The 12676-nt window shown below is 43.6% G+C and overlaps 1 protein-coding gene across 2 annotated transcripts in view; it reads left to right on the top strand.

The window, feature by feature from the left end:
• Positions 1-11186, top strand: part of GNG12 (guanine nucleotide binding protein (G protein), gamma 12) — a 141591-nt gene extending 130405 nt beyond the window's left edge. For both annotated transcript variants that reach the window (XM_010850307.1, XM_010850308.1), the window contains exons 3-4: positions 5072-5184; positions 7317-11186. In XM_010850307.1, coding sequence (XP_010848609.1) covers positions 5092-5184; positions 7317-7442 — 219 coding nt within the window. In that variant the 5' untranslated portion in view covers positions 5072-5091 and the 3' untranslated portion in view covers positions 7443-11186. The remainder of the gene's footprint in view (positions 1-5071; positions 5185-7316) is intronic.
• Positions 11187-12676: the final 1490 nt, after the last annotated feature.

The raw sequence follows: 12676 nt of genomic DNA, 5'->3' as shown, positions 1-12676 counted from the left end.
CTGATAGAAAATAATAGGTGTTTATGAGAATAGAAAACCCGTTCTTAGGGGCTTGACGGTCCTCTCTCAGCATTCCTTCAAAGGCCCTGTCAGTAGATGTTACTGCCTGATTACTTTGAAATTCTTCTTTTGCTGAGTTTTTACCTTTGTTTCCCATTGGATGCATGGTTTTTGTCTTGTTATCAAGCTTAAGAAAGAACTGTTCTCTTTCTTTTTCACTCTGCTAATTCTGAGCCTACATATATACTTCTCTTGGAAAGGAATATCAGGACTTCCCCAGTGGTCCAGTGGTTAAGACTCTGCTGCACTTCCAATGCAGAGGGTGTGAGTTTAATCCCTGGTCAAGGAACCAAGATCCCACATGCAGAGCACTGCAAACAAACAAAATTTTTAAAAAGAAAGGACTATCACTATCACTTTGTTATCTCTTCTCCATCCCAAAGTGTCTTCCACTGTTCCTTGCAGGCCTTCCTCATCTCTCCGTCTCCTTGACACTTAAACACCCATGGGTACCAGGTGTGTTAGTGCTAGGTGCTCCTGTGTGTCGTCCCAGCAAGCCTGTGAGATAGATTGCTGTCGCCCTTTAGCAGATGAGGTGCAGGAAGAAAGCTGGGGTAAGACATTGATATTAATAGTTTAAGGAGGGATAAGAGGGTAAGTGGAAGCCTGCTTTTTCTCTTGGCGGGGGCGGGTGGGTGGGTGTGTGTTTTGCAGCCTGCTCTTTTATTACAGCCACAAGGGGTGTGTTTGCTTAGAATGTTGGCTTCACTCCAATGATTCAATTACTGGCCAGGCCTTGATGACTTGTGATTCAGATTCTGGGGCTTCCTGGTGCCTTCCTGCCAGAGTGTGCTCTATGATACACTTGCCATCCCCACCCTTCTCTCCCTGCTTCAGGCCCCTCTAGACAAAGATTAAAATGCCCACATTTCCCTAATGTGACATCTTGTTCCTAGGAATTTCTAGGAAGCTGAGAATTCAGATGAATAATAGCATTTGAACCAATGCAGAGCATTTGAATAGCTAAATGCTACTTTGTTACTAATGCTGTGTTTATTCAAATCTCTCAGCCACATGTAAAACTGAAAACCAGGCTGCAGAAGCAAGAGCCAGAGTTTTATCAGACCTGGGTTCTGCACAGCGCAGGCACAGGCCTGGGCCCTTCTGGGTAGGATGGACCCCTGGGGACTCAGGATGTTCAGATACTAACCTCAGTCCTTGCCTAGTAGCCACAGCAAGAACATTCTTGCTTTGCTCATGGATGTGACAGGGGAGACCTGTCTTCCAGAGCACCAGACAGACAAACAGATGCCTTCTGCACCAGAAAGAGTATTGTACAAATGTGAAGCCATCAGCAAGGCCACAACTCCGGGTCATGGGGTGTCAAGGTCACCCTTGATTGGAACCACATCGTGGACTGTTCAGTGATGCCCTGAGTGTTTGTGAATCTAATTAATTGGAATTGCATCCTTTCATGATACAGTAGGAAGTGTGACTTCCGGGATACAGAAGCTTACGAGCTGGTTCAAGGCTCTGAGCTGGATAAACTGGGAGCACGTTTTTCTAATTTTAGTTTCCTCATCTATAAAACAAGGATGAAAAAGTAACACACCTTTCAGGCTGAGAGTGAGGCTTCACAGATGAATGTAGATGAAAGTACATGTATGCTCTGAGGTTCCACAGGAATATCAGGTGTTGTTTGTCTTGGAAACTATTCTTGGAATAAGAATAAAGCAAGTTTTTTTTTTTTTTTAATCCAAGTAATAGCACAAACAAACAGCCAGACATCCATGCCGTTGAGGAAAGACCAAAGAAACCCTCTGAGGGTGCAGAGACACTCAGAGATGTTTGTGTCCCAGTCTGTCCATCTGGTTCTGCCCCGGCCCAGCTGTTGAGGAGATGCAGAGCAGCTGCAAAAGGGGAGGAAGTCCTCGGGAGACCTCCCGCTCCTGTAAACACCGCCCACCAGTCTGACGTCAGGCAGCCCGTGCGTGACCTTGCTCTCAGACACATGAGGCAGCTCAGCCGCCCAAGTTCCTTGAAGAGGCTTCTTGGGTTAAAACAATATAATTTTGATTTGACTTCTCCATTGGAAGCATGTTATCATAAGAGACGATGTACTTTTCCAGTGGCCCAGTGAACAACTTTTTCTAGAGGGGTCTGCAATAGAAGGGAACAGGCAGCCATCTGAGGGATGGGAAGAAGGCTCTCTGTGAAGGAGCTAGTGAAAACAGAGGTCAGAAGTGGGGAGGGCTGTCAGGGCCCCAAGCTGGCAAGCACGAACTGTGAACCGCTGGCTCTTTTTCATCCTGACAGTAATACAGTCAGGAAGTTAAGTCCTCTGCGTACCAGATGCAAAGTTTCTCACCAATTTTAGGAGGACCTACCCAAGCATTTTATAAATAAAGCCTGACTGTGGACGATTTGCTTATGGCCACGTGGGCGGGAGCCACGGCTGACCCAATCCTGATACGTGTGTGTAATGTTCCACGGTTACAGGAAAACTTGCTCAGGCCTTGGAAACTCTATGCCCTGGAGGTTGAGATGAAGAAGAGAATGGTTGGTGTTATTTTCCTGTGAAGGGAACATTAAGAAAGTCCTGAGGGTGCAGCCTGGAAACCACAGACTGCTCAGAAAGGGTGTCGTATTTGCATTCTGGAGGCTGGGGGCCAATCCTCTGAACCAGCGCCAGCTGGGAGGGGAGCCCAGCTTAACATGTTACAGGGAACAAAACCAGTGTGGTTTTGAATCTGGGCACTTAGACTGTTCACAGAGGGGCTGCCTGCTGCCTTAGACCCGTTTCAAAGGTTCTATTAAAAAGTGCTTGCTGGTAGCACAGAAGGGGCTGGGTCAGGCCGCTGGATATGAGCAGGGTCACCAGGAGGGGACCCTTGGCCTCTCCTTTGGGTGTGGCAGGATGACTGAGGAATCAGAGGAAGACGCAGCTCATCTGGAAGTGTGTTGTAACCCAGTCGCCCAAGGCAAGGCCACCATGTCCTGCCACATGACGGCTGCTCCCAGTTTCCTGCGTGGCTTGGGCTCTCTTACTCTAGGGGAATCCTCAGATGGCTGTCTCCAGCCATTCCATTCTGCCATGACACCAGAGTGCCACAGAACTGCTTAGGGCCAATGCCCACCCACACTGGTCATTCAAAATCCTAGAGGCCTATTGACCAGATGGGTGGGGGCGGGCAGATAGGTACACAAGGGATTCCCATTACTTGTGCTGGGTGGGACCCCTGAGGATAAATACAGTAGCAGCTACTGTGTGTGGGGTGCTTTGGTCCTTCGCTAAACACTACATGTGCACCAGTGAATTGAATCTTCAAAAATCACAGTATCCCTGTGTTACAAATGAGAAAACACAAGCTCAGAGAAGTTGGGTAACCCGCCTAGTTTCACCCAGCTAGTAACTGGAAGGCAGAGTCCAAACCAGGGGCATGAAGCTTGCTAATTAGGATTTCAAAGTTCTGCAGGCAGTTAAAAGCACAGTTGTATTTGGGCATTTGACCCAAAGCTGCCTCTGACCTCAGAGGATGCAAGCCCTACCCAAGTCCTTGAACTTGGCTACCCGGAGCATTCTGAATTCAGTAGATCTCCGGTGGATGCCGCTGGAGCTGCGGGTGTTTGTTTTCTGAGCCTTGTGTGGTGTGAGCCTTTACAGCAGATACACTCTGTGCACTTGCAGCCCCTCCAGAAGGCTGAGTCAGCCTGGGTTTGCTGCCAGCACCAGACTTTGCTGAGCCCCATGCATAGCATGGGGAGACACACCTACTGTCCACCTGCTCTGAGTCATAAAACTGCCACACTGCTACCAGACCTGCGATCTCTTCCAGTGCCACTGTGCCAAGAAAGGTCCTGGTCATATATGGCAGGGGCACCAGGCAGTGCCTTTCCCTAGCCTGCCTTCCCATTGGACTCTGCCATGGAACAACTAGACAGGTCGAAGCTCAAGGTCCAGAAATTTCCTCTGCTTTGCACCAGGTGGCTGGGGAGATAGAAACAGGGCAGCCTAAAAGCCACAGGCTCAGACCCGAGAGGAGAGTCAGCCCACGAACATGCAGTGGAAGTGTGGGATTACCCTGGCCACCAGGATGAAGCCAGAGAGATCAAAGTGGTGGCGGGGCGGGGCGGGGGGGTGGTCAGTGCGGTGCAGAGAGGGCAGTGAGGGAGGGGACTGATGAAGTTCCATTAAATATTTCAGGCTTGAGGCTGTATCCCATTTGACTTTTAGGTTATCATTGAGAGTCTTTCATCTGAAAAGTTCCTACTTTTTTCCTGAATAAGGGGTTCCTTATCTGCCTAACATTCTCCAAATGATTGCAAATCTTGATATCTCCTAAAAACGCACCCTTTGTGTACAGTTTTCCAGAAGCACTCTCATTTGCCGTTTTTCTGTTGCCAGGATTCACATCAGCGTAATAATTGGGTAAGAGAGCCAAAACGAAATGAAATCTAAACCTTCTATTAAGGTGCACGGCAGTAATTATGTTAACCTGCATAGGGGATGTGGCCTATGTGTGCTGGAGGCCTTGAAATCACCATGGATGTTTTTGTGTGTTTCCCCTTAGAAAATCCTAAGAAAGGCTATTTTATGCTGTATATAGGGCACAAGGATTAAACTGCTAGTACTGGATTTTTGGCACAGCAGTAAAGAACCACCTGCCAATGCAGGAGACACAGGAGACGCAGGTTAGATCCCTGGGTCGGGAAGATCCCCTGGAGAAGGAAATGGTAACCCACTCCAGTAATTCTTGCCTTGAAAATTCCATGGACAGAGGAGCCTGGCGAGCTACAGTCCATGGAGTCGCCAAGAGTCAGACACGACTGAGCGACTAAGCACACACATACTGGGTTTCTGCCGAGGAAAGATTCGCCAAAGTGCTCAGAAGTATTACCAGCTTAAACACCGAGGCCACCACTCACATTCCCGACTTCGTGGTGACTGCCTCCAAGAAGCTGTGGTGACCAGAAATGCATCCTTTTCCCCTCGAGTAACACAAAGCATTACGAATGTCTAAACAATTTTTTTAAAAGTTCACCTTTTAAAAAAAGTTCTCTTAAATTTCAGGTGAAAACCATTAACTGAAGATGTCGAGCAAGACAGCCAGTACCAACAACATTGCCCAGGCACGGAGGACTGTGCAGCAGTTGAGAATGGAAGCCTCCATTGAGAGAATAAAGGTAAGAGCCTCGAGTGGGCCAGACGTGTTCCTCACCATCTCTCTCTGCTCTCCTGAGGCCAGGCCATATTTCTGAGAAGATAATGCCATATAATTCAGCCAGGTGCCATGATTTCCTCTGAGCAAGCTGAGAGTTTCCGAATCTTAACTTTCTTTTCTACATAGCATGGGCAAGCCAAAGTGTCTCAAGTGAGCCTGTCTGTTAGGACAGAAAACCTAAAACCCATGACAAGATTTCCTGAGAACTTGCTTTCCCTGGGCACACACAGCAGAGCCTTCTGGCACTGTTTTCTCCCTGGGGACAGGGGTTCCAGGTGGACTTTATATAAACACCCTCGTCAGCCCTCTGGAATGTATGAAGTGTTCTGGAGTTATCACTGCAGCCGAGTGAGCCTGGCATAACAAGTCAACGGTCGGGTGTCCTTTTGAGGAGAAGGCACTTTTTCAGTGTGTGTGAGCTTTGATGACCACAGTCTACATCCAGGGCAAATAATGCCAGCCTTAGTTGAGACCTGAGGAAACCAGAAGGCATCTGATGGGTCACCTGACTTAGAAGTCATTTCCCCAAAAATCTCCAGAGAGGGCTAAGCAGTGAGTGCCTTGGAATGTTGTGAGTCATGCTGTTTCCTAGATACTGAAGCAGTCACCTGATAAATTCCTCTGGGCCTGGAGATAGTCACCTGTCTTCAAAACAGGAGGCTGCCTGTCCTGTATTTGCCAGGGCTCAGCTGGCCTGTGCCCCTGGCCTGAGGACACTGATCTGATGATTCTAACGGGTCTCTGACCCAGACCCCTGAAGAAGGCGTGGTATTTCCATTTTTAACTCATGCCAAAGTAAGGTGCTACATCTTTCCATGCTGGTTTTGCCCTCTTTTTATTTCCCCAAGCCCAATCTTTAATGGTAAATCTTGACACTCTACCAAAATATGGCTCTGTTCTTCCTGAGATTTGGCTGTGAGCCCTTATTTCAGTGCTTTAACTCTGTTCTCCTCTGCATTCTAATTTATTTTTTTTTAATTGGGTAGAAGCTAAGATAGAGCCTTCCTTTGACTCAGACATTTTTCTTTTTCCCCTCTTCCCAAGTTTTTATTTTGAGAAATTTTAAACATACAGAAGAGTTGTAACAATAGACACCCATATACTCTTTACCAAGATTCACCAATTAGCATTTTACCATATTTGTTTTCTGTCTCTGCACACATACAAAACTGATGTAATTTTTTCCTGAAATTTCTTGAAAGTTATTTGCAGACATCATGACTCTTCACCCCTAATACTTCACCGTTTGTCTCCTAAGTACAAGGGCATGTTCTTCTACATAATCACAGTACAGTTATTACACTCAGGATCAGCTGCTGATATCTAACTCACAGTCTGGTTTTGAAGATTCTAGGCCCCTCACTTTGCAGAATGGGCCTCACTGCAAATGAGATTGTTTGCTGATGATCAAATTCGGGCTAAAGGTTTTGGCCGGAATACTAGCTGGCTGGTGGCATGTCTTCTGCACTCAGCCTAAGAGACAGCTGATGTCAGTTTGATCACTTGGTTGAGGAAGGGTTTATCTGCCAGATTCTGCATTTGGAAGTACCTTTGCCCTCTCTGTGTAACAGGTAACCTGGGAGTGATACTTCAAGACTCTGGTTATCCTGTTCTCCCACAGTCTTCCACCCAGTGGGTTAGCATGCAAATACCTTTCGAGTTTGTAAATATTCTTTTTAAAAAAATTGTTTTATCTAAACAGTTGATTTACAGTGTTGTACCAACCTCTGCTGTACAGCAAAGTGACTTAGTTATAAACTTATATATTCTTTTATATATATACATTCTTTGCCATTATGGTTTATCACGGGATATTGAATATGGTTCCCTGTGCTATATACATTAGGACCTCATTGTTTCTCCATTCTAAATGCAGTAGTTTGTATCTACCAACCCCAAACTCTTAGTTCATTCCTCTACAAGTCTGTTCTCCATCGATAAATCTGTTTTGTAGATAGACTCATTTGTGCCAATTTTAGATTCCACGTATAAATGATAGCATATTTGTCTGTTTCTGACTTATTTCACTTATAATGATCATCTCTAGTTGCATCCTATAAATATTTTGTTTCCTTGGGTTTGTTTACACACCAGGTTTCAAAGGCATCAGCAGACCTCATGTCCTACTGTGAGGAACATGCCAGGAATGACCCTCTGCTGATGGGGATACCAACTTCAGAAAACCCCTTCAAGGATAAGAAGACCTGCACCATCTTATAGAGAAGTAGTGAAGTGGATCCTCCCCTCTTCTCAACAAAGCAAATGATGAGCAGCTCCTTGAAAAGATTTACCTTCAGCTTATTTGGTAACCACTGCTAATAACTAAAATGCTCTTAACTTGGAATTATGGACTCTGAAGTCTTTACCTTCCAAGTTTTTCTTTCCTTTTACTGAATTAATACAGAATAATAATCTTGTTTCCCATTTGTTAACTATGGTGTCCTATTAGTTACCGCTGAAGGAAAAGTTGGTCTGGCCTTTAAAAAGAAAACAAATATATCAGTGATCCAGTTAAAACCTAAATTACCTAAGCAGTCGTCTAGATTAAAATGCCAAGGATAACTGGTCCTAAAATCTTTGTCGTAGTCTATTCTTAAGAGTTGTGCCAATCTGTATAGTATATGTGGATGAGAAATGTTTTGTGTATATATATGTGTGTGTTTGTATATACACATCTCAAAGCTTATTTCCCAATTAAAATGTCTCTCCCTCCATACTATCAGTTCGACTCAAGAAGTTATACCTTTATCTCAAGCTGTGTGTAGGTAGAATTAAATTCTTTTCTTGTCGTTATTGTACAAAAAGAACACCCTACAGCCTATATTCATCGTAGTTGAGTAATGAAGTCATCTCTCTCCTCTTGAAACCATGCTGACCTGCCAATCAAAATTTTTAAACTGAACTAAAAGCCCTTTTATAATATGAGCATTCTTTCACCAAGGGATTTCAGGTTTCAGCGATCCTGAATCTATGTAGGAAATGGGAGGCAGCCCTTGGGGGCACCCTAGGCAGCTGTGCCCCAGGGCTCATGGTCTCTGAACCGGGGGTAGACACCTGAAATTCCTACTGTAACGATGGGAACTAGACAGAGCGGCCATGAGCCCGGCCAAGAGAAGAGCAGGAATGCGTGAAAACCAGCTGCTCTTTGTGGCCTAACTTTGTAATTTAGCTCACTTTCTCTGCCTTCCCTCTTATCTTTCCTCTGCAGCCAGATCATGTCTTCAGAATTAATGTCCACCTCCCCATCCCCAAATGGGTAGATCATGGTGGGAAAGAAATATACAAAGAATGTAAAGGTATCGGACACATAAGCTCTTTTCAAGTATCTGCAGCATCTGCATCATCCCTGCCTGGTCCTCACACCATCAGAGGGGCTTGTTTCACTACTTGGGCTCACAGTTCCTTGATTTTCCTCTGGGCCTGGATATTACTGCCACACACACCCAGAATGGCTAGTGGGGATCCCCAAAGAAGGTTGTCTCCTGTGGCAGAGGGCATACTGTTAACTAAGAGGAGGAGAGGGTATTCCTAAACACTTATTTATGGGCCCAAACCATGCACCAGACCTTTGATATTTTAATTCAGCTTCCATTCATTAAAAATTACTAATGAAAAGTTAAAAGTATTCTCAGAAAGGATTCAACCCCAAGAAGGAATTATTTACAATGGTTTTCCCTAGTTCTGTACAATCTTGCCCTGCAGTGCAAGCCTGTTTTTAAATCTAACACCTAAGCTTTGAGTATTATGTTAATTGTGGGTGAACAAATACAGTACTGTTTTCAGACTGCTCAAATCTATTCCGTATTTCTGCAAGTCACCTATCTAGCATTGTGAACTGCCCTCACTCTTCCAGGATCATGTGGAAATCATGCCACTGCCCTTACCTTCTTGTCATCCACACTTGGTTCTGCAAAGGGCCCAGTTTCCAAGTATATTATAGGCACCGTTGGTGGAGAAAGGTTTTTCCTTTCAAAAGGTGAAATTTGAAATATACATTAAGAAGACAACTTTACATGTACTGCATCACTTAATGAGACATTCTTTTTTTTTTAATAGGTGTATTTTTCTACTGATAAGTTTCAGAACACTAATCTTATTTTCACTCTGATTTTTACCATGTTCCTTTGAATATTTATAATGTAGCTTGTTACAAAATATTTTCATGAAATTACTTTTATTATACTGTTATATACACATTTTTGGTAGCAAGCATAGTTTATTCTTTAGTACTAAAACATGTTCTTTTCCCTATTAGAAAACAAGTATGGTTTGCTATATATTTGTTAATATGCTTGTAGTGGTAAGGAATGGACTTGAGGTCCCAGGAGACTTTTTTTATTTTTGCTAGCCAGATATCATAAAGGCCACAAGTATGAACATCATATAACTTCCTGACCAGGTGTAGGGCATGTTTAAGAAAAGTGATATCAAGTCCTTTGATGCTGGACCCAAGGGGGAAAAATTGTAGCTAAGTGTTGATTTACTTATTATGAGACGTCTATGTGAGAAAAATATAATATATGTATACATATATATGATATGCAGAAGTCACTTTTATTTATCAGGCTTTATTCTACTAGTAAAGCCACAGTTTAACTATTAGACAGCAGCTGGTTTATAATGATGGACAAATGCCCAATGTGTTTTATTTTTTCCAAACTACCACTATAATGACACAATCACTTATGTACATGCAACTTCCTGGCTTCATATCTATGAGGCTATTTAAATATGTTCACTATACTTTGTCTTTAATTCTGCCTCTATTAACAGTGATCTCTTTTTCCATTCTTGATTCTTCTTTAGTTCATCATTAATCTGTCCAATTGACGCCTCAGGACCATGGCAAGAATTTCATGACTTCAAAGTATTTTACAGACACACACTTTTTTTTTTTTTTTTTTTAACAGAGAGAAACACTTTCTATACCATGTGGTTCACAAGCTGTAGGTTTTTTCTAAAAAGAATCAGGTTTTTACATTTCCTTATTATTAAAATAAAAAGTGCCATACTTACCCCTTAAAGCAAAGACCTAATTTGCTTTCTCTCTATTGGGACTATTTTTGTACTTTACTAATCTTTCAACTATCCAAAAAAAAATTATACCAATGATTTAGTAATTTTGAGGCATAAGTTAGTTTAGGTAGTGGAAGATGTGCCAAACTTTCCCTCCAGATGCCTTTGTCTCAATTTGCAACTAAGGTAGTGTCATCTGAGTGATTACACTGAATTTTACTAAGAAGTGAATCACAGTACATGTCAGTCCTTTCTCAATAAATGTAATACCAGAGTGTGTTATGACTGTAGACTTTTTATGGTAGATCTGTTAATAGAAAAAAAAATATATTGAATTAAGTAGAGTTATCTGTATGTTAAAATAGAGCACTTACCTAGAGCTGGGTGTCCTGGATCGCTGTCTAGCCAATCCTGTGTTCCTGTGTTGTGTGACTTTGGACAAGGCACTCCATCTCTCTGAGCCTCCATTTCACCATCTGTAAAATAAGGGGCTTGAAGTAGCTGATGGCTGATACCCTCCTGTTCCGTCCAGTGGCCTACCCCTCTACTGGTCCTGCCAACATGTTGGTGCTATACGCTGCTTCAAATATAAAATTGGTTTGTCTATTGTGTGTGCTCATTTAATAGCTTATGAAAGGCCTTTTTGTTATATGGCTTTTTTTTTTCTAGTTTTATGAACTTGATTACTGTAATAAAGTCTTGTTTGTAGCCATGTAACTATAAACATAGTCTCTTGATGTCAGTAAATTTGCATTTGATATATTAGTTGATGGAATTGTTGTTTTAGGACATTCTTTGACTACTTATCTGTCCAGCATCTTATTAACCTAAATATTGTGATCGTTGTTTGGAAATCTGTTCTCTGGAAAGAATAAAAGCATTTACTTCACAGCTAATGTGTTTGCAGATTTGAAAAACAGTTTCATTAAAGCACCATTGCTCTCTTTACTGGGTCTGGCTCATTGAATCTTCCTACCCATATTTTGCTCAATAAACTAACAGAAGACCAGTTCTCCTCCCTTTTTCCTGCACTCATTCAGTTAACATTTTCTGAGTACCTGTTAAGAGCCAGGTATGGAACTAAAGCTCTGATTATACTCAAATGAATAAGGCTTACACTAGCCTGTGAGAAGCTCACAGTCTAGAACAAAAGATGGGAATGACTCGTATATAAACTAATAATACCATATGCAATGTGCCTGAACTCAGGGGAACAAAGTGCTGTGAGCTCCCAGAGGAAGGAGGGCTGCCTATACCATGGCAGTCTTGACAAGGCTTCCAAGGGAGGTGGTGTTTGAGCTAGGTCTTGAAAGATAAAGAAACCCTGTAGTCGTGGGAGGGAATTGCAGGAGGAGAAAAGTGAGCTCAAAGGTAGTGTGCAGAGCATCTCCATACCTCCTTACCCACCCACCAGCAGGAAGAGGGTGGAAGTTGTTAAGGAGGAGTAGTGTAATGATTCACTGTGTGGAAGGCTGTTTCCCATCCTGAGACCTGGCAATGACCATGGAAACAGATAACAAATGGAAAGGTCATCAGATTTGATGACTCATACTCACCAAGTGTTTGCTGAAGGTATCCTGCCTCCTGCCCAGTCCCTTCCTCCAGGGCTGGTATTCCCTCAGAGACGAAGGGATAGATGACACCGTCCAGAAAGCTGCCAGAAGGGAGAAGGCGGCCAACAAGGTTTTGGGCTGGGCAAGCCACAGAGATGTTCCCTGCTTCAGAAAACCAGCACTCATACACTCTCAGAGTCAGGGCAGAGATAGCCACTCAACCCTTTCTAGGAAAGGACTGAAGCATTTAGATACTGCAGTCATGAAAAATAGGCAGCAACTGACCAGCATTTTTCATGGTTCAAACCAAATTACCAGAAGTTGCTGTGACTTGCAATGGAAGATGATTGTATTGGGAGGTGGTAGATGGGATTTGGGTAGGGCTTCCCTGATGACTCAGTAGGTAGAATCCACCTGCAATGCAGGAGACACAGGAGACGCAGGTTCAATCCCTGGGTCAGGAAGATGCCCAGGAGGAGGAAACAGCAGCTCACTCCAGTATTTTTGCCTGGGTAACCCCATGGACAGAGGAGCCTGGCAGGCTACAGTCCATGGGGTCGCAAGAGTCAGATATGACTGAGTGACTAAGAACGCAACATGCATGTGGGAGAGAGGACGAAGCTGAAGTGAGAAGACTAAGTAAATAGGGCCGATGAAATGGTACATGATCTAAATGGTATAAACAAAGAAGCCCAGCCTGCTGACAACGGGGGAGCTAAATGTGGAGATGCAGGTCATCTCACAGCTCTCCTGGGCGTGGGCTGTGGTCAGCTTCTCATTGGCAAGGGTCTGTTACATATATACATGGACACTCACCATAAGCCTTCATACTCGGTGCTAGGGTATTGCTGCCTCCTTTTCTATGTCTAAATTTACAAACTTTGT

This window comes from Bison bison, unplaced genomic scaffold (assembly GCF_000754665.1).
Source record: "Bison bison bison isolate TAMUID 2011002044 unplaced genomic scaffold, Bison_UMD1.0 scf7180017864290, whole genome shotgun sequence".
Classification (NCBI taxonomy): domain Eukaryota; kingdom Metazoa; phylum Chordata; class Mammalia; order Artiodactyla; family Bovidae; genus Bison; species Bison bison.
Note: the sequence above shows the minus strand (reverse complement) of the source record. Positions and strands in the feature narration are given on the sequence as shown.